The sequence below is a fragment of the Lutjanus erythropterus genome, chromosome 8 (assembly GCF_056507025.1).
Source record: "Lutjanus erythropterus isolate fLutEry1 chromosome 8, fLutEry1.hap2, whole genome shotgun sequence".
Lineage (NCBI taxonomy): Eukaryota > Metazoa > Chordata > Actinopteri > Lutjaniformes > Lutjanidae > Lutjanus > Lutjanus erythropterus.
In genome coordinates, this window is record NC_139324.1 from 38711257 (window position 1) to 38733620 (window position 22364).

A 22364-nucleotide genomic window follows, 5' to 3' on the forward strand; every position below is an offset into this window, starting at 1 on the left:
ACATGTTCCATCATCAGCATGAACACACAGGGTGATTTATTTTTTCAATCCCACATATGGATATGGATTATTCCGCCACTGAAAATTGTCCCAAACTAATCCACTATTTCTTCTTGCTTGACAAACATTTGAAAAAATGTACAATGACCAGCTGTTTTAGGAGATTAATGAGCCTTTTTGAAAAGCCTTATTTTTTGCACATGGGATTTGGAAAGAGCCAAATGCCCTCTTTTCACTTTATCTCAATGTAAATATACATATTTTATTTATTCAAGTTAATTAAACTTAAAATTTCTATTTGCCCTCCCCCTTTTCTTTCTTCAAGTTCTTCTAAGTCTAGTTCTTCTAATGTCTGGACTCAAAATGATGTGTTGAATTAAGTGGAGTTCAATCAGCTCATTAAATTAAGCTTCTAAAGAAACAAGATCAGCACATTCGCAGACTTCCCAGCATGCACTATTTGAGAGTTAAAACTCTGAGGGCATCCTAGAACATATATGATGAAAACTAATTTTTTAAAGTTAAAACGAAAAGTTTGTTTTAACAGTGTATCCACCCTGTGATTCTGAATCTGCTCAAAAATTCCACCAAGTTTCATGGGTGAAAATAGATTTTCCATAATCCTTCTGACAAACACCATTGCGAGTTGACATATTTAGAGGTTACATCCGTCCACTGCTCTCTGGTTCTTCTCCGTGAGAAAATGAAGAAAACTGTGGGATAAAGAAATCTCTTTCCCTCTCACCTCCTGTCAACTGTCTCTTCACCTGAATGTCTTTTCCACTTTCTTCCTTCCCTCTGTAGACATCACAAACACTGTCATGGCTGACCCTTCATTGACGCCGGCCTCTCTTCAAACTCAAACAGAAGCCGTCACAGGAACTGTGCTGACCGGTGAGTGATCCTCAACGCTTGTTTTCAACAGGACAACATAAACAACATCCGATATGATACTGTGTGACAATGAAAATTAAAGTTTATTACAAAATGTGTCTTATTTTGGTTGTTTTGTCCATCATTTTACATCAGCGATAATAACATTGTCCTGGTTAAGTTAATATCCGAAAGCTTTATATCTCAAACATGCACACACTACAAGATTTGAAAATAATGGCACATCTCAAACAACAGGATATCATCAAGTTTATCCTGCCAGAGGGAGCACAATCTTGTGTGATTTCATAAGATAACAAATGTTAAAACTGTAATGTAGAAAGTGTTGAGCACTTTACTCAGTCTGGATAACTGGACTACAATGAAGGAACTTATGGAATATCTGTACAGTATTAGATTACATAAAAAAATACAAATAATTGTCAAAACTCCTCAGGTATCAAAAGTTTGGTACCATAAAAGTGTTAAGGTTTGATATCCAGACCTAGCTAACGTAGACTAACTAGAACTAGAATTTCCATCTGACCAGAACATCTCAAATAGATATTTGCTGCTGAGACGTTACCTTTAGTAAGAGATAAAACCAGCCACAAACTCCCCCTGTGTTGGTTTTCTTTTCCTCGTATGAAAAAAGGTTGTAATGTGACATTCATAAACGCGGACTCTGGTGTGACTGTCTTCAGGGGAGCACCAGGGGAGCTTGGAAAATAGTGTGCAGACTGCAGTGGCCAGGAAGGTACACTGCGGCTCTGGGAACACCGGCGCACACGACGGGTGACCTTGTTTGGCTGAGAGTGAAAGAAAAGTTAGGTAACGCTGGAGATGTTTTCAGCATTTGACTATCAGAAAGAGGAAGAGGAGTTTTTCCCACTGAGTGTCTGGGCCTTACCAGGTCAGGCGTCACGCTGTGAAAAGCAGTTGCCATCTTTTCAACTGTCACTCCAGGTGCTCCCTTTGTACGCATGTGTTTCGTGTCAGTTGCTATCCATGGGCTCTGTTCTGAAAGGCACTCACTCAGAAGCCTGACGTTGCTGTTGTAGATTTTCTGCTCTGTATGATTCCCAGAGATGGGAATTCAAACAAAGACAACATGGAAATTTGTGAAACCTGATGCAAGGAGAGATGAATATATGTTCCAGCAAGCTGTGAAACAACACACCGGTCATGGAGACTAGCACAACATAAAAGTTTGCAGCTTGCAGAGAGAAAGTACTCGCTTGAATGGCTTCAGCACTCACTGTTTGTGGTTTGTATTGTCTGTGCAGACAAAAGGAGAGGACTGATGGCCATTATGATGGATGTTGGTAAGCCTTTGAGCAGTGAATAGGTAGCATGGAGGGCAGCTGCAAGAGCAGAACTAACATCAACATCAGAACACAAAGGTGCGAGTTATTGCTTCAAAAACCGACATACTAAAAAAAAAATCAGACTATAAAAGGCAGATTCTTACAGTCTTAGAAATAAGGGTTCCAAAAGGGTTCTTTCTGAAGGGCTGAGGTTCTACCCAGACCCATTTGCTTGTGAGGAACCCTTATAAGAAATGACACTGTCAAGGGTTATTTGTAAGATTAAGGGTTGCACTAAGAACCCTTTTCATCCAGAGAACCACTTTTGAAAAAAAAGAAAAAGGTTCTTCAAGGTTTGTTGGATTTCAAAAGATTTCATCTAAGGTTCTTTGTACCATGAAAGCGTTTTAGCTAGAACCCCCTGAATGTGTTCAAGATAATTTTTTTTTGGAAAAGGACTCCCTGGGTGGGTTCTAGAAAAAATACATGCAGTATAAAAACTTTTGTGGTAGAGCCATCCTGGGTGGGTTCTAATTAAAACCCTTGAAATATATAAAGGTTCCCAGTAGAACCCCCTTGGTACGTTCTAGATAAAACTCTTGGAATATATAATGGCTAACAATGGTAGAATCCTGAATCTGGTCTAGATATAAAACTCAATATATGAAAAGGTTCTTGGTAGAACCCCCTGGGTGCGTTCTAGATAAAGCCCTTGGAATATAATAGTTTTCTTGGTAAAGCCCCCTGGCCCGGGTGCCTGGTAGAACCCAATGCATGGGTTCTTGTTAGCACCCTTAGAAAAGGAAGTAACAGTTCTGGATTATTTTCTCACTACAAACAGGGAATATGTTGTAAACAAATTAGTTTAATACCTTGGGAAATGTGCTTTCTTTCTTCTTTGGTCTTTTCTTCTTTCTTTTGCAGACCTGGAGTCAAGATGCAGTTAGCCTAGCTTAGCACAAAGACGAAGCTTGGGGAAACAGCTGGCTTTGCAGTCCAATAATAAGTTCAAAAATATACCTACCAGCATTTCTTCAGATCACTAATTAATATGTATCTCCTTTGTATAATTTGTACAAAAACAGACAAATAAAATGGATTATACACAATTGCATGTAGAAACTGGCAAGCTAAACAATGCTCCCAGACATCATGGCATCTATCTTCTCACCAGAGGTAATTATTGTATAGCTAGCAAACTTTAAACATAGACAGATGCATAAATGTCACCAAAACACAGGAGATGGTTCTTGAGGCAAGTGACTCACCACGAGTAAGTGGTAATCAGGAATCAAACAATCATTCAGGTGTCATACAAATACTCCAGTGTCACAAAAAAACATTCTTTCCTGGAAAACACACTTTGATGATCTGTGACTATGACTGCAGTAAAGATTCTACTTTCAAGGTGACTGAGGCTGTATGGAGTGAGGAACCATATCATGCTGATGTTATTCTCTATTCAATCCTAGAACACCATTATAGACAAAATTACAGCAGGGTTTGGCAACCTAACAGTGCAACTGAAAAGCAGCTTTGACAGCATGCACAAAACAGCTATTAAGGTAATAGGGAGGAATATGAGCCCATGCAGAGCCTGTAAAAGCAGGCACTCATGAAACAAGCAGCAAAAAAATCATTGCAGACCCTCGACATCCCCTCTTCTCTCAATATGAACATCTGCCGTCAGGAAGAAGACTCTGTGTGCCAAAGTGCAAATCAGACTGCTCGAAGCTATCGTTTGTTCCAGCCTCCGTCAAGCTGCTGAACTCCAGTGTTAAATCTTAGTGCAACTGAGCAATGTGCAATAAATATACAGGCACTTTAGCACTTAGCACTCTTAACTTTAATTCTTGGAGTTTCTTTTTCAAGCCGTCAAGCTAGTTTTATTTATATAGCACCAAGTCATACCAGAAGTTATCTCAGGGCGCTTTGCATGTAGAACAAGACCAGAAGGTACTTGTTATAATTTTATTTACGGAGACTCCAGAATTCCCATCAAGAGCAAGCACTAAGGCAACAGAAAGCTCAAGCAGAACCAGTGCAAGTGGTTGCATAAACTACCTTAAGGGTATAGACTGGTGGGATATGACAGAAAGAACTGGAGTCTCTTGCGTTTTCCAGAGACGCTGCACTAAACTCAGACACACCTATGTGAGGTGGATATTAGCTTCACTTTCAGTGCAAACACACCAACAATAGCCCATAAGCAGTACCGAACTATGAGAAATTCTTACACTGGGCCATGTTTACTAATGTAGCAGACCCAGAGCTTCCCTTCGTTAGCTGCCAGTTAGCCGCTACAGTTAGCTCTGCGGCTGTAAAAACACCGAAGCCCACCAGCTACTGACAGCTAACGCTAACTAATGTTACCTGACCATTTCCGGAATTCAATACTGATTTGTTGTCCAGACGGAGATTATTCATGTGCTGGAAAGACTTATGGCTACCTAGCAATGGCTAAATTAAGTTAGCTGATACGTTTGCTGGTTGGATCTGTGACTTATAAGCAACTAACATTTGCTAAGCCAGCTAGCTAGCTTGTTAGGAGTCGGAATCTAGGCTCTTCACCTGTGCTAGCATACCCGGCCGGGGCTTAGCAACTCATGTTGCTAAACCCCTGCTAACCCTGCATGTCATATTTACAAAATAGCTATTTTTTATGTATATTTGATTAAAGTGAGCTTACCTGAAGACCAATCATGACTGACATGAGATACTCACTCTCCGTCTCCAACACCTGCTCTCTGTTCTGTTGGCACCAATTGGGTAATGTGCAATCGGCTGATCCACAGCCAACCTATCTCATAACCCCGCCCTCTGGTAAACCATGTCGCTGCTATGGGCCGATGCTTCTCAGACGCATTTACAGACTTTAGGAGTAGAATGCTGACGCACGATCTGAGGCCAACATCGGCGAGACGTATACGTGCTGTCTGGGTAAGATGTAGTAACTGACGTTAGTAGTACTGAAGTAACTGACCAAATCAACTTGAGAAGTCTGCAGTGAAACAAAGTGTAGATGAATTCATGAAGAAATATGAACGTTTCACTGTGACAATAAAGTTGACATTCAAACATTGACAAAAACTGTCAAGTGTCATGAAAATGTTAATAAATGAGAGTTTTGTTTATGTTTGACTAGCTAGCTACAAAGTAGCTAATGCTAAGTAAGGGATAATCAACGAGTAGGAGTATATTAAAGGGTCTGAAGGCACAACATGGAGGCAAAGCACCACCTGGCCTGAAGCGTGAGTTGATTATACTTCTTATACCATAGTCAACTGACAACAATATGAAAAACATCTGCAGATTTTTTTGTACTCAAAATTCGAAAGTTATGAAGCTGTTGTTTTAATTCTTTAAAAGTGAAGTATATGACAGTACATTTTGGGAGGAGAAATCCTTCCTATTTTTCAGGTTTCAAGGTTGGCAAGTATGATGACAGGTGCCATGTGTTATTAACATTATTTTAACATGAATAATTAACAAACAAACAAACAAATAATTTCCCTCTCAGAATCTGAGGCTGGGAATGAGTAAAACAAAAACAAAAAATAAAATTAAAAAAAGCTGGAAATATTGTTATCTTTATCTTTAAGTAAGGGTACTTTGTTTTAAACTTTGAGAGCACAAAATTTAAGTTCAGATATGAGTTGGAGGTGCTGAGACAAACTTTGTTACAACTGTCCCCAGTCTCCCCTACTTTATTTTTAATTCAGTGTAGTTAATTAATTGTTTGTATTCTAATGTCAGCAAATTGGAGCCTGAGACCACTTGTGAGGTTTCACTGACAGAGACAATGACAGTTGCTAAGCAACCAAGATGCCTCTCCAACTGTGAAAAAATGTAACTTAGCAAGTAAGCAATTTCAGTTCAGCCTACATAACGGCCTATGGCCAAATTAGGTAAAATGTATCACATTTTCTTTGCATTTTGTGTAATTTATATAAAAAGCATTTTAAATACAAATACACTTTGGGAAAAGTCAGGTACCAGCAGCATTATAGTTTTTAACAAGTCATTGCACATATAAATTTGACTCGGCTGTTCTAGTGTTAAAATGATTTTCAGTGGGTCAGCATGTTGTGTCAAAGTGTGCTGCGCTGTGAGTTGGATTTCTGAGGTAATTGAGAGGCAGACTGGACACCGGTCCAAAATCCCTGACTGATGGTCTGGCTGTGAAGAGACGGCAGCTCAGCGTGAGAGATAAAGAGGAGAAGGGGGAGTCCTCCAGGGCTCCTGCTCTCCTGCCCTCTTATCTCCAACACAGGACTGGAGGAGGGGGTGGAGGTGGTGGAGGTTCTTGGGGCTCTAAGATAAACAGACACCAGACGCCATTTCTGCCTTTTGGACATTTCTCTCCCTGCTGATTCCCCAATACATCTTTTTACCACCCCCTCTCCCTCCTCCTCCTCCTCCTCCTCCTCCTTGTCTCAGAAGGAAAAAGTACCTCCAAACCCTGCAGCTCCAAAACTCAACACATCCTGTTCCAACAGAGCTGGCAGTAGATGGTTTCCTCTTCCAGCTGGGTTTTTTCTCTCCCTCTCTTCTACAGCTTTTTTTCTCTTCTGCTGCCACTTTTTTTACTTATCGATTTTTCTCCATCTCATTCTTGGCCACTTTAAGTGCTTCCCCATCTCTGCCTCCAACCCTCTTTTTCATGCCGTCAGTCTGAATTTCTCTGCCTCCGCCATGCTCTAACTCCCTCTGTCATCTACCCCGTGACCTCTCCCTCCCACCTGTCCGGTTTTTCCTCCTACTAAGACCTGGTAATTTCTTGCAGCGCTGACAAACAGAGACACAGTGGATCGTTTAAAAACTCTCTCCTCGCTCTGCCTCAGCCTCCACTGGCTCTTTCGTCAGCTCTGGTAGCTTCAGACAAAAAAGTCGAGATCAACTCCTCTGCTCCTCTGTCGTCTCGTCTCAGCACGGGCAGACGCTCTCCATCATGCTGAAACTGGAGAATCTCAACATTGTTTTTTGTCCTCAGTGACACTGTGAACTAACTGCTCCAGATGGAGGTGTTCTGGCTCAGTGTTTTGTTAAGAAGAGGAAGACAGATGTATTGGCGTGATACAAGAAATATGCAGCTAATGATATGCACAGGTATTGTTCAGCATGATATCAGGTAGGGTGGAGTGACAGAAGCCATCTGTGTCAAACTGCACAGCCATCAGTCAACAGGAGAGTACGTTAACTTCTTCAGTTTGTTATATCCCACTGAGCCCAATGCGGATCGTGTAGAAATTCTATCAAAAATTGCAAAGTTGTTTACATTTTTCCTTTAAAGGTCCAGTATGTAAAAAATGGTCATATCAACAACATAACAACTCCAAACAGGAGCAGCATATCATCAGACTAACTGCTTAATGCTGCTACTGTAGCTGTTAACTGTAGCTGCCCCTGGCTAGTTAGCTCAGTTAACCAGGGGAGCGTTGATGTTTACATAGCTATCATATGTTTGTGTTTGTCATGTGTTTGTCTCTTATGCTGTGACAGGCAATGACATATGTTGCAACTTCCATGGTGATGATACTATTTTCTCCCAGAAGGCATTTAATTTTCATTTGATCAGAGTGTGTATTGAAAACTTTGAATTTACATTTAACTTTTGCAAGGAACTTTGTCCTAACATCTTCACATTTGCTGCAGTGTAGCAGAAAATGTTGTTGTCTCCACCTGTCTCTGCCTAGAGAAGACAGACTGTCAACTGCACAGTCAGGTGTGCCTGTGTCGGTCAGGCTGTGATCACTGAGTCTGCACATAGTTCATGTCTTTCTCAGTTTCCGATCAGTCATGGTGGTCAGATAAATTGCAGATATGTTGCAGAACTGCAAACATAACTGAAGGTTGTTTTGGTAGTTTTCTTTTTTGTTTAGCTATAATTTGGTTGGGCCAGATTGTGTGAGGTCTGTCCTGAGGCCTTGAGCTGTAAGAGGAGGTGAACCTCAGGACCAGCTGGCTGAGGGGACTGTTCTCCGCTTGGCAATGGAGAGCTTTGTAATGGATAGTAGTTGGGGGCACTAGTTTTTAAGTATTTGTAGAATTTGATTGCTCGCTTTTGCATCCAAATTAAAAGGGGAAATTTGCCAGATTATAGCTGCTCTTTTTAAAAATAAAAGTGTGTGTGTGAGCAGTGGAGCAGGACAGGAGCTGCTCTCAGTCTGACAGTTTTCCCCCCGAGGATTTCCTGCCCTCGACAGGAAGTTGCTGAAACAGAGAACATCGTTGTTTTTCTGTTAACTAACAGTTCAGAGAACATGATGTCAGAATACACAGGAGAATTTTTTTCCAACAACTGTATTGTGTTGTTCAGTGATGTCACCGAGAAGCTGTCAGCGAATCAACAACCGTGAGCAGTCAGTCGTCTGTGTTATATTTATATTAACCATTTGAGTGGTCTCACTTTCAGTTTGACCTCCAAATAAAAGTATCAATAATAACTCATCACAGGAAAACTGTGTCCACAACTGAGGTTAGTACTGGAGCTGAAGATTTTCTCATGATTTTAAAATTATTGATACTTGGGAACGTTCTTTTCATAGGTCAAACTATAAGACCAAAATGGTCATGGACAGTAATAAAGAATTTCATTCATTAATAACAACTTGTATAATAAAAATATGCATTAATAAATGTACTTAGTTTGCAAATTGTTTTATATTTTATATTTAAATACACTTAATTACAAAATAACTACTTATTTGACATTTTCATTGGCAATAAAAAAGAGGAATAATAAAAAGAATTTAACATCATAAAGTAAGATAAAATAAGAAGGGGAATAATAAAAAGCACATAAAACAGTCACTAAGGATATTATGTATTCATGAAAAATGCCTTTTTAAAAAACTAAAAAAAAGTCTGGATAGACTTAATGGAATTAAGAATAGAGATTTTATTCATACAATTAAAAAAGTATTTCTTTTTCCATTTGCATTTCCATTTTCGAGGTGCTTTTCCTTTTCCATTCAGTTACTCAGTGAACGCTGAGTCATTTAGCCTCTACGTTTAGCTTTTCCAACACCTGGGACGTTCTGCTGGTAAAAATGAGGTAAAACAATGCAAATCAGCCAAAGGATGTAACAAGCTCTCTGATTGGTTAGAAAGCCACAACCCCTCAAACCCTAGTTATCTTTTCCAACTTTGTTTAGGTGCCAAAAAAGACCCTTTTGGGAACATAATTGTTTCTATGCGTCCATAGATATAGAGGCGTAGATACCTAATTCACTGTTGCTGTATCTCGCCAATGTGTGTCTGCGCTTTCGCCATATTGGTGCAGTCACGATCCACCTACAGTCTGTTTTGTATCTTTGTCTTGTCATGTCCCCCTCAGGATGAGTTACCTCTAGTAATTTTGTAATTTTCTGTAGAACATTTTCAAGTCAAAATGTAATGTGAAATTTAACATTGGATTTTATTTGTGATTATTTATTTATTACCTGCACAACTCCAATCAGCCTCAGCTGTACTTTGTGTTTCCCAGTAATTAGCATTTAGCTCAAAGCACTGCTGTGCTTGAGCAGCCTCACATAGCTGCTGACATGGCTGGCTCTTGTTATCGTACAGTTAATTATACAGACTGGAGCCGCCTGTGTGGATTCTTGGCTCCTTGTACTTGAGGGTTTGGTTTCATTCCTCCTGAGTGGCACTGACAGTGAAAATCCAGGTATTACATACCATGTCTTGTCACTCTGAAGGGGAATTAGGGAGGATGTCATCTCCCTTGTTATCAAAATGTCTCAAATGCAGTTAGTTGAACATGTTCTGCCTGAGTCATTGATCCCTTATCTGACTGAGGTTTGAAAAAGTTAGAATCTCTCCCTGTTAACTTGCAAGACAACGGATCGCAAGATCACATGAGAATTCATCTCGCCAGGCTTCAAATTATCTGTTCATGTCCGCGCCAAAAGTTACGCAGCCAATTAGTGTCCTTAGATGGTTCATCCAATCACCTGCTGAGTGATGTTTGACAGTGCCTGCCCTTTTCCAAACAGTTTCTAAGGACGACCTCCCAGATGGCTCTGAATTATCAGTAGCCTCATTGTGCTGTGTAGTGATAAATCCATGGCACCATCTGTGGTGCTGAGGTAGCAGATTGATTTGTAATTGTGTGTTTTTTGTTCGTCAGTCCCCCCCCTTCTGTCAGCTCAATCTCAGATCTAAATTATGCTCAGTTCTATGCTCTATTGTAGCCTACAGCCTATGGAGTAGTGTGGCCTTCATGATCAAATTGACAAGTAGCAACGTGAAGTTGTGCAAGAGTGAGGGTACACACTGCCGGTTGCAGTATTCCTATCAGACGTCTTGCAACAGTGTTTTCTCGTGCGGCCTCCTCTCTCAGAGACTGAATGATTTCTGCTGTGATTGTTTATCCTGTAAAACCAAACAGCCTGAAGCCACTTGGTTGTTACTACTGAGACCAACCCCACCCTTCCAATGTTTATTTTAAATGTGATTTTTTTTTTCTTTTGGTTTCTCGAAAATAATATACTGGGTTCACTGAAACACCGGGTCCCGGTCACTGACAGGTCAGATCTAATTTCCCAGAGGTCACCGCAACTCTGCCAATTCTTCATAAAGTCTCAGTGTGTATCTTATACTTTTCCAGCTTGGATTTGCTATGTTCCCTCCGGGTCAACAAACACCTTTTCTAACCACTCTTGATAGTTGGTAGGTTCAGCTCTTTGATCCAGACTGAAGTGTCTCACTGGAAGAATGGCCATGAAATTTGATGGTACCCTCAGGATAAACTGCAATAACTGTGGGGATCCTATAAAGGAATAGTTCAGATTATTTGAAGTGGGGTTGTATGAAGTACTTATCCATAGTTAGTGTGTTAGCTACAGGAGATGGCGGTCGGCACACTCCCGCTCAGGAGAAGCAGTAAGAGTTGTGGGTTACGAAGCTAAGCAATGAACTGCTGTGGACAGGGTCAGCAGCAAAACATATTTTAGACACTTAAATCAATATCAGTTTGAGTGTATGCTAAATTTTGAAGATTTACCTTGATGTCTGACAGCCTTTTCCAAAGCTGAAAATCATTCCCTCCAAAGCCACCAGACTCCTTTGACAAAAACAGCACAAAACCTACCTCACGAAACACAGGAATTGCTGGTCGACCACCTGAATCAGGTAGTTTGTTTGTGTTACTGTGCTTCTTTGGTGTTTTAACACCAAAGTAAGACAAAGAATTTATCTGATTGAGGCAGTGGTAGACCAGTAAGCCCTGTGTTCTGCGATGTAAAAAGACTAATTTTGTCAAAGGAGTCTGGATGCTATGGAGAGAACGTAGAAAGAAATAATGGCTTCAATTCCCACATTTGAGCCTCTCAAAGACTCCATGAAGGGAAGGGAAAGGACCATGGACCAGTGGTGGATGAGTTTGTGCTTTAAATGAGTCTAAAATGAAAAACAAGACTGATTTCAGGAAGTCACCTAGCCCACAGCCAACTGTTGTAAAAGGTGTTGATATTGACGCAGGTGAGATGTACAAATATCTGGGGATTGTCCTTGATAATAAATCGACTTTTGATGACACTCTTTTACGGAAGTTTCATTGAATTTCTTTCAACTTTCTGTATTATTGCTTGGTTTGGAAACTTTAATCTCTCCTGTAAGAATCGACTTGGATGTCTTGTTAGAGGATCCAAGGAATCAGATCAAGCTTTTAGACATTTATAACAGGCAGGTACTTAGGTGGGCTGATGCCGTACTGGTCTGCCACCCACTCCAGAGGGAGTTTGAGCTACTGCCCTCAGGCCACCATTTCTTGGCAGCTGTTCGGAGGACTAAAAGACTCCATGCCTCTTTCATTCCAAGTGCAATATATGTTCAATGGCACTCAGCACCTTGACTGCAGTCCTTGCACCATGCTGGAATATTCTGCACACCTGCACTTTGGCATTCTTGCATATTTGTATTTGATATGAAATTTCCATTTCCTTGAGCTAGTATGTGCTTTATTTATTTATTTATTTATTTTTTGTTCATTGCTGTTGTGGTTGATGATATTTCCCTCTTATATAATGTTTTCATGTTAACCCTTGCTGCACAACAAATTTCCCTGAGGGGACAATCAAGACCAACTCATCTCACCATGAATCTTTGGTGTTAAACTGTGCTTTAGATTGCACCAGTTTAAGCTACATGTACCAAACTGCATAGCCTCTTTTCAGGAATTATCATAAATTAACAATGAAATGCAAGCTTCTTTTTAGGGAATCTTTAGCACAATTTCAAGAAAATTAGTAGGAGACAGAGACCTTAGTCTGAAATAAAGTGATTCTACAGAAATCTCAAAGAACTATTTTCAAAACCAAGACAAATAAAAGCAAAACTTCTGGGATTCAGGAGAAGTGACCCGTGAGGGAGAGATAAAGTAGACAGATGGTGGAAAGGTTTGTGTGGAAGCATCTGCACTACATTTTATATTTTCAACCTCAGTCGGCCTCAGAAACATCTCTCAGATGACATGGGGGGAGTTTTCAAATTCAGACTCCATCATTTCACTTCAGTCTTTTATCATGCTTGTGGAGAACTCGGAATTCAGATGTTTCTTTGCAGATACTTGTATTTCCATGTTCATAAATGATTACCAGCAGAATTTCGAGATTGCAAAAGTGGCCAATTATTCACCAAAAGCTGCTTGTGCGTATTTGAGAACACTCCAGACTTTTTTTCAATATGAGTGATTCAGCGTGGAGCTGACGACATCAGGCGCCCCTCAGGCTGCAGCATTAAAGCAAATAACAGTCATCTCCACAGACTCTGACTGATAACAACATGATGGCTATTGATGGCACAAAGCGACCACTGAATGTTTGGCCTGAAGCTGCCAAATTGAGGTTTGTCACACTGTTGGCACCATTCTACAGTCCATTCGTCCGTCCTCACAGAGTCCAGGAATCATCCATCTGCAGCGACACAACAGTCAGAACCTCCCAGAGAGCTCAAGGTCTGTCTGCACACACTGATAACATTCTTGTTTCGATTGTTGCTGATGGTTTGTGTGTGGTTTTTATTCCTTCTCTCTCTGTTAAACCATCCAGTCACAAGAATTAAATTGCAGCCATGCTTTTGCATGTATTTATTTGTGGAGAATATCCTATCAGTACGTGTCAGCCACAGCACTGCAGGGTGAAATTAATTTGGCTTCCAGTTTTTGCTTGGAGACACTCAGCAGCTCCTTCTTCTTTGACTTTGGGTGAGATTAATGCAACTTCTGGGAATGTGATGAAAGCCGCATGTGACGCTCCCCGGGGGACAAGTTATTCACTGTCTCTGTGAAATATGTGTGGCCAGTCCGTGATGTGGCTGCTGTAACAACCCTCCTCGGCCCCTCCTGCCTGTTGATCCCTCCGGGTTCTCTGACCAGAAAGAGGAATCTGCCCTCTGAAGAGGCTCAGTGGCTGCCAGCAATGCAGAGCAGATGTCCCATCTTTGTCCTGCAGAAGCCTGTGGACCTCACTAACAAGACTAATAAGGCGCCTTCATCTGGGAGGACATAACCCCCTGCCTCTTTACTGGACGAATGTGACTATACTTAATGCTCTCCTCTCAGCCCTTTCCTGGTTTAGACTGAAATCTCCTGTGTTTTGGATTTATGTTTTGGACTTTGGCTTCTTTCCTTTCCTCTGAATTTTGCCACTAGCTATTTCTGGTACTATACATACACTCAAACACCCTTAATAAATACTTTTTTGTAGCAGAAGGACAGCAGTTTAAAGGCTATGTGTGTCTGATTTTACCAAAGGCTCGGAGGATGAATATTCAAACTGATCCTAACAAATTCAGATCCAAAAATCAGTGATCTTCAAGACTAAAACTACCCAATAGCAGCTCCATCAGGCTGTAATGCTGATTAAAGGTGCTGTATATGACATTTGCTCGAGAGGTCACAGTAGACCACCAGGATCTCAGACTAAAACGAATGCTACTTTTGCTTAAACTGTCAATCTACGCAGTGATTATGTTCTGACTTTACTATATTTTAAAGGGAAATATTGTTTCTTGTTGCCACTTTACATCTATCTGAAAGTTGCAGTGGCTGCTTAACTCACATATTAAAGGTTTTACATACAAAATACCCAAGATATTAAACTGTTATTTGCAGGGATTAAAGCAAGAAAACATTGGCTGAAAACTTGTCCGGGAGGAATTTAAAACTGCTCTATGCCTGATGCCCGGGAACTTTAAGCCCTGCATTTAATTGGTTAAAGTCAGTTACAGCTCAATCAGCTACAAAATAAAAGACATCATCATCTAATTGCTCAGCAGCTTAAAAACTAAAATAATTCACTTTATAATTTGAGATGGAGAAAAGCTGCAGATGTTCACACTGAAGAAGACACAAATATCTGACAAATTAATTAAAATGATTATCGACTTATTTCCTCGGCGCCGGTTCCAACATGGTCATTTTTCTTGTGCTCTTTTCATCTGCAGGAGTCAGAGACACAACGACCACGGTCACTGTTGTTGGTGAGTTTTTGGTTTGTTTGTTTGTTTGTTTGTTTGTTTTCTTCCATTCCAAGCCTCCTGCAACAAAGAATTTCCCCTCCTTGCCGAGGATATATCCTGGGTGCTGTTTATATTCTGATGAATGGAGAAAACATGACTCACTGAGCACCATTATTTTAATGGGTGGATTCTATATCACCCCCACAGCACATTATAATGAAATAGGCTATTGTTGTTCATTATAATGGTACACTAAATTAAGAATCAGAAATGCTGAGTTGCTGTGATTAATACAACCCCACTCAACAGAGAAAGGCTGGAATAGTTTTCTTATCATCAACAAATCCCACGAAAAAACAAGACTTATGTTTTGATCAACTTGTCTTTATGCACATTCTGAAGTTTGTCAGTAGAAAACATTAATGGAAATGGCAACATTTGAAAAAGTATCCTCAATGTGGAAAAAACTGTTTTTATTTTGCTATAACTTTAAAAAAAACAGTCAGTACACCTTCCTCTTCATCAATGCATGAAACTAACATGAATGTCATATTTCCATCCTGTTTTTTTTTAAAACTGTTTTTCACTGTTTGAGGTTCGACTGCTTATCCACTGCTTATCTCAATGAACCAACTCCTATAAGTGCTCAACAGTAGGAGATAGAAACAAGCATTGAGTCACATTTTCTTTTGCCAGTTTAGCCTCCTACAATTCAGGTAGAATTTGGATTTCTCTCAGTACTGTCTGACTTCACTAAACTGTTTGTGGCTCTCAGCTCTGAGGCTTTTGATTCTTTTCAGCTCACAAATATATATACTAACTGTATTTCTTAATATCTTAAACGACGAGCTTCACACTTATATGTAGTCATTTAGATGCTTTTCAAAAACAACATGTTTTAGTCCTTTGAAAAACTTTAACTTTTTAACCAAATTCAGCCTAGTTTAGTGTGTGCGTGATCACTGGACCTACATTTTGTTATATTACATATATAAATGTCCCCTTGGACTCAAAGATGAGCTAATTAAATTTTGGTGGTTCAAGGTCAAATGTCAGCTCAACCCGCGGTAGGCATCATGTGACTTCAGTATTGCGAGAACATGGTTCATCATCACAGTCCTGGTTTCAACCAAGATATCTAATCTTCATTATTATTATTATTATTATTATTATTATTATTATTATTATTATTTTAACCTTTTAGCCTTTATTGACAGATCAGCTTGAGATAGACAGGAAATGGGGTTGAGAGAGGGGGCAAGACATGCAGCAAAGCGCCACAGGTTCGAATTGAACCCATGGCCGCTGCTGAGGACCGATAGTCTCTGAACGCAGGCCGCACACCTCCAGTTGAGCTGGCAGGACGCCAAAGATATCTAATCATTTGACTTAAAGTAATTCCCTCCTGAAATCAACAAGACAAGACCACAAATCATTATTTGTAAAAGTTTATAGACAATTTTGTTCACATTCAGAAGGCAGAATGACTTATTAGAACAGAGAAGTTTTTACAGTGTGCAGTCAATGAAGTTTAATTTCCCATCTCCCTCTGTCCCACATGATCCAGTGTTGTAATTCTGCTTTAATTGCACTGAAGTCATCCACACTGTAAACAATGCAGCACAATGAGAATTTAATGAGTGGGCGAACACCTCGATGTTTGAGGTGATTAGGCATTAATGAGCCTGTCTGTTAATTGCACACATTGGGCTCAACATTAATACTGTGTGCTGAACACTCTGCTGGGCTTATGGGATGATTTCACAAACACACACACACCACACACACACACACACACACACGCGCGCGCGCTGTCCTTCAGCGGAAAGTCGAGTGAATGTGGGCAGATGTTGCCTGAGCAATAATTCATGATTACCTTTAATCACTTTCTGTAACGAGCGTTTTGTCCCCCGGTGATGGACACCAGGGAGCTGTCTGTGCACAGCAGGGAGACAGCTGACTGTTCAAACAAACTCTGATGAAAAATTCACAGCTGTTACAATAACAATCTGGATCTGCACGTGGAAATAACCATCCGCATCTTAGATTTTGTCAAACATTTGCAAAAGGTCTGATGATGAATTTCTGCATAGGAACTGAAAAAGGAAGCTCCTGCGATTTTGGCACAGATGGAAGAGAGATTCTTTGTTTGTATCATTTCTGTGTTTATTGAATGTTAGGAAGGAGTTCAGAGCGTCTGCACCAAGTTGCAGTAAGTCTGCGGTAATTTTACAACTGCTTTTTCCTCATACAGCTGCGAGACTGAAATTCCAAGTTTATTGCCTGTGATCTGTGACTGAACAGCCTCATGGAAGTGATACTTTACAATTCTTCATGTTACAAACAAATTAAATTTATTAAAAAAAAAGTTAATTGGTATTTTCAAAGTCATTCTATTGAGCTGAGACATTCCATATTCTGTTCACGCTCAGAGGCTGCTGCTGTAACTCCAGCAGAAGTTTGGCATTGTGTGCAGAAACACTCCTAATATGAAGGCCTAATAAATTTAATGATCACTCAAAATTATAAAGCAAAACTCTCACTCATTTGCTGTGAGATTTTGGATGGATTCTGCAGGAACTTTTGGCCGTCTTTCTGCAGTGAGGGGCGCATTTAGCTGCAGCCAACTGTTGGAGGTAAATCCGTCATATGCTGCCATATCTGCCAGCATTTCACCCTGAAGTGTTTTGGATTAAGTATGAATCCAGTGTTCTTGATGCTTTGGGCTTTCGCTTGGAATTCTGTCTGATATTCCAAATGTTGCAGCAAACCTCGGTTAAGTGCATTTTATCCCTCATTAGAGAGTAGCGCGCATTTTGCATCTTCATTATTTAAAGTGTTTGCACACAGAGCTGGTGACAGAAATCGTGTTGTGTCTAATTTAGATGGTAGAGCTACAAGTTACTGTATTAACTGCAGTAAGTGTTTGAATATATGGCGCCTTATGCTTGTTTACTAATTAATTAAAGTGCTTGGCTGGCAACAGAAATATGGAGAATAATAAAGCATATGCTATGACTTTATTAGTGGTCCTTTCAAACCACTTTCAAACTAATTTATAAGTCTATGGCAATTTTATCAACTGCTTTTTCCTGCTTTCCCTCAGGATTGGGGGGGTCGCTGTACCTCATCTTGAACTTTAGGGAGGCATAAAACTCCCCTATGAATACAACTTACTTATAAAACGCTTATATAATGTAAAATTAGGCTGCAGTTTTCACATGAAAAACAAATTTTATGTCATCAGTTCCACCGAAAAGTTAACTTCTCATTTGTAGCTGATAACCGTGAATTTCGTCATTAAAACTGTGACTCTCATCAGTGTGTCTTGCCATTGAAAGCTAATGCGATAAATGCAATACGATAAAAGACCTGAGGTGTGGGGACTAGATTAGGTGCAGCAGACCTTGAGATGGTCATCCAGCAAGACCAGCTGGATCCCCCTAACCTCAAGAAGGGTGAGAGCTAAGCCAACCTGGCTCAGACCTAAAGAGAGAGAAGCATTTGATTCTGCTCCAACTCCCCTCAATTAACAAATCCCAAATTTAATGGAATAAACCATGAGTTGGTCAAATGCAGCTCTTCCGATACACAAGTTTGGTCACTAACTTTTACAGAGTACATTAGAGCAGATAAAGACAGTCATGTCTGCAAATCTATGGGACTCTGAGTATCGCTCTTCTTAGTGTCCCCATGCATATGGCGTCAGTATAGTGAGAAATGCAAAGCTTGACAGGATTGTGGTGCTTACAGTTGCTAGTCTGTGATTGGACAGTTTCTGTTTGGAGGAGGGGCTTGGTGGAGGGTAAATCCATATGTAGATCCATATCCTTATGCTTTTCTTGGGAACTGATGAGGGGTATTTTGAGAATGATTTATATTGAGCAAATCAGGAGACAAGACCTGACTGTAGTTACAACAATCAGATAATCTCTAGGCAGGGCAGAGTGTTATTAGCCTGTTGATGTTGGATTTTACTTGATGTAAGTGCCAGTGTCATACCTCAGTGATTCTGCCTTTTTATGAGTTTGTTTGTACCTTTCTGCATTTGCTTGTATTGAAAATGATTTTAAAGTAGCTGCATATGCACGATAACAACGGGTCTCCTCTTTAAAGGCCAGTATGACCAATAATGCAGAACGTTCAGCTAACATCTCTTTTTCCTTTGCAGCAGATTCAGATATGGATGACGGATATTTTGACGCCATTCTGGGAGGTGAGTTCAGGTTTTTTTTTTTTTTCTCAACATGTCTGAGCCATCTGAAGAATCCCACTGGTTTTCTCTCGTCAGGCCTCATTTCTGCTTCTCTAGACAATGAAATGAGGCTGAGAGCAGACACCAGCCCTGCTTCAGTGAAACACACATTTCTCAGACAGAAAATGTCTGCTAAATGTTCTGGAACAAAGGCTTTTAAAAAACCATTTCCAGCAGCTGTGAGAATGTTTTTGTGTATTTGGCCTTGAACATTCAGAGTCTCACAGCAGCCCTGAAATCTCTATTTACCAAGCACTGTCCTCTTCATTTATCAGTTACAGGTACATCACTTAGTACACTTGATAATCAGTTTCTCTCCACAGTAACTAAAGCAATTAACAGGCTTGTGAGTGGTGTCAAATATCATGTTGTAGAATCATAAAAATTGGCAACACTCTTTTCCAGTATTTTACAGAGAAATTATACAGCAAATAATTACATATAAGCAATGCAACAGTTTAAAGGAGCTGTATGCAAGAACTGGCCAAGTCGAATTCACGCGTCAAAGAAAATGGAGGCAGCATATAACCAGAAAGTTTCGATTTCCACCACATAGATAGTATGATAAATAGTGGAGGGGATCTTTGACATCAGAAGAGCCATTGTGAAACTAACAGGAAAGTTAGGAAAGAGGGAAAAGAGGCTGAAATAACTTATCTAAAGAAAATCACCTCCTGTGCAGTTGTCATTAATGGGAAAATTAAAAACTGTAAAGAAAAAACTGTAGAGACAAAAACTATTTTTTGCACCAGGCTGCAGAGGAGTTTGGAAAAGAAGAAAAAAGTTGGGATCAGAGCGCAGTGTGATTTCACTCAACTTTTTCTTTCCTCTGACATATTCTACAGATATAGACATTGAAAATTGTAGTGAGAGGTGTCATGTTGATGGTATGGAGGTGATATGGCTGTCAAAAGATAATTTCCTCTGTCGGCTTTTCCTGAGAACCTCGTGCGTCACACAGGGAAAAAAAAGGTGAGACCCGAATCTTCAGATAAAGTGTGAAGTGCTGCAGCTACACATGATACGTATGTGCACCGCGCTGCTCACGTGGGCTGTGTGGCTGCACTAACCTTTTAACATGTGTGCCAAAAATGAAAACTAAGATGCACATGTGCTGCTCAAGCAGCCAGAGGAGACACAGAGCCCACAATTAAGAAAAATTCAGGAAAATCCAAAAAACAAATACAGAGAATAAAATCAGGCAGAATTAACAATGAACAAAAAATTAAAGTACATGATGTTTTCTCTCTTTGGGGACATTATATCTGTGTGATTTGTCTCCATGTTCTCAGCTGTCATCATCACCGTCATCCTGGTGCTGATTGGTCTGGCCGTTGTCGTGGTCCGCTACATGTTCAGGCACAAGGGCTCGTACCGCACCAACGAAGCCAAGGGCACGGAGTTCGCAGAGACGGCCGACACAGCGCTGCGAGGCGACCCCGCCCTGCGGGACGCTGTGGACGACAGCAAGAAGGAATACTTTATCTGAGCATGTGCAAACTGCTGCTGCCGTGCTCACTGGACTTATTTATGTGGTTTTGGAAGAAGAATGGCAGGATATGCAGCAGGAAACGATGACTTGGCAAGCAACTTTCTTCTCTGTCCTTACACTTCACTGCAATCACTGCAACATATCAGTTTGGAAAGAAAACACATGGAATGTTCTGGAAATGCATTGACTGTCCAGCCTGCAGAGTGGTTAGTGGCTGGTTGCAACAGTTGACTCCACTGGGCTCGGCACATCGACACTGTGGTTTTGCATTCCCCCACCAGCAGCGTTTCAAAGGCGTTTAAGCAGCACAGCATTTTGTTTGCCTGATTATGTTTACTTGCTCAGATCATGTTGACTTGGTCCTCTGTCCTTGCTTCTTCCATGCATAAGTAGGTTACGTAGTTGAATAGTTTCTTTTCTGTCTGTCTTTTATTTGGAAAACTGACCAGATTCCCTCCACTTTTTCTGTCTGACTTCCTGCCTACTCAAGACTTGCATGTATTTGAAGCAGTGGTGAGGTTCTGCTGGTAGAATCACAAGCATTGTGTAGAATGGCCACAATCAGCTCCAGCTGATGTGATGCAGCTGTAACACGACACAGCCGAGCCTGGTGGAATCCAGCTGTTGGTGTTGTACAGACAGACACTTAGTCTCATTCTGAACATAAATTAAAACATAAAATAAATAAACAATCTTGATATAAACCCCTTCCTACAAACCTACAAGCCAAGACTACAAGATGCAACTCCTACAAGATGCAGATGTAACATGTAAAAAAGTGTTCATTTACTTTAGGTACAAGAAAGGGATCTCATTATGAGTATGTGAGCATCACCATGTTACTCTGTTTCAGAAACAAAGAAAACATCTAGGAGATTGATGAAACTACTAAAACTGGGTTAAGAACTGTCCAACACATTATTAAAACCTGGAAGAAAAGTGGTGAACCATCATCTTCAAGGAAGGAATGTGGTCAGAAAAAAATCTTGAATGATCGTGATCAGAGATCACTTCAGTGTTTGGTGAAATCAAACCACAAAACATTAACAGTATGTTGTGGTCTGATGAGTCCAGATTTACCCTGTTCCAGAGTGATGGGGGCATCAGGGTAAGAAGAGAGGTAGTGAAGTGAACAAGCCTGTGGGGGCAGTGTTATGATCTGGGGTTGCTTCAGTTGCTCAGGTCGAGGTTCAGCAACGTTATGAGCCCAAAAAATGAGGTCAGCTCACAACCTGAATATACTGAATGAGCAGGTTTTTACATCAGTGGATTTTTTTTTTCCACTGATGGCACGGGCGTATTCCAGGATGACAATGGCAGAAGCATGAGACATCACTTTCACACATGGATTGTCCACCACAGAGTCCAGACCTGAACCCCACTGAGAACCTTTGGGATGTGTTGGAGGAGACTTTACACAGCGGTCCGACTCTCCCATCATCAAAACAAGATCTTGGTGAAAAATGAATGCAGCTCTGGACAGAAATAAATGTTGTGATATTACGTAAGCCAATCGAAAAGATGCCGTGGCGAATGCATGCTGTAATCGAGGCTAAAGGTGGTCCAATGAAATATTAGTGTGTGTGACTTTTTTCTTTGGCCAGGCAGTGTATATTAGAAATGGACAGGATCACAGATTACAGCCAAAGTGTTTGGACCGCTCCCTGATGGCTGACTGCAGTTCAAGTCATAAACCCTGTCTTCCAATGTTAATAAAAGAACATGGGCCAAACTAAAACATCCAAGTACACATCAAATACATCTTTTCCAAAGATGATTTTTGTCATTTTTGGAAGTTCTTATCACACCGATGTTCATCCAAGTGTTCATTTTTCTGATCAGTTTGATTTGAATTAGTTATTTAATATTATAAAAAGGGTTTTCTGCCATGATTGACAGTTGAGCTCTGCTGCGATTGAGTCAGTCTGCTGTGTGGGCGGGAACTTGATATTATGGCTCCAACACTGGGCAC

General features: G+C 40.5%; 1 protein-coding gene across 2 annotated transcripts; it reads left to right on the forward strand.

Annotated features, from left to right (window-relative positions):
- The first annotated feature begins 785 nt into the window (after positions 1-785).
- Positions 786-20851, forward strand: LOC146323267 (glycophorin-C-like). 2 transcript variants are annotated; one of them, XM_084725482.1, is made up of 4 exons: positions 786-894; positions 14631-14666; positions 18817-18861; positions 20193-20851. In XM_084725482.1, exons 1-4 carry the CDS (start codon positions 822-824, stop codon positions 20387-20389), a joined length of 351 nt encoding a protein of 116 aa, XP_084581608.1. In that variant the 5' UTR covers positions 786-821; the 3' UTR covers positions 20390-20851. The 2 variants fall into 2 exon arrangements, with proteins under 2 accessions (XP_084581608.1, XP_084581609.1); XM_084725483.1 differs by having other exon boundaries at positions 793-894; positions 18820-18861.
- Positions 20852-22364: the final 1513 nt, after the last annotated feature.

Coding starts and splice junctions, on each gene's coding strand:
- LOC146323267 (XM_084725482.1), top strand. CDS start 822: ATGGCTGACCCTTCATTGACGCCGGCCTCTCTTCAAACTCAAACAGAA. Junction 895..14,630: donor CACAGGAACTGTGCTGACCG/GTGAGTGATCCT, acceptor TTTCATCTGCAG/GAGTCAGAGACACAACGACC. Junction 14,667..18,816: donor GACCACGGTCACTGTTGTTG/GTGAGTTTTTGG, acceptor TTTCCTTTGCAG/CAGATTCAGATATGGATGAC.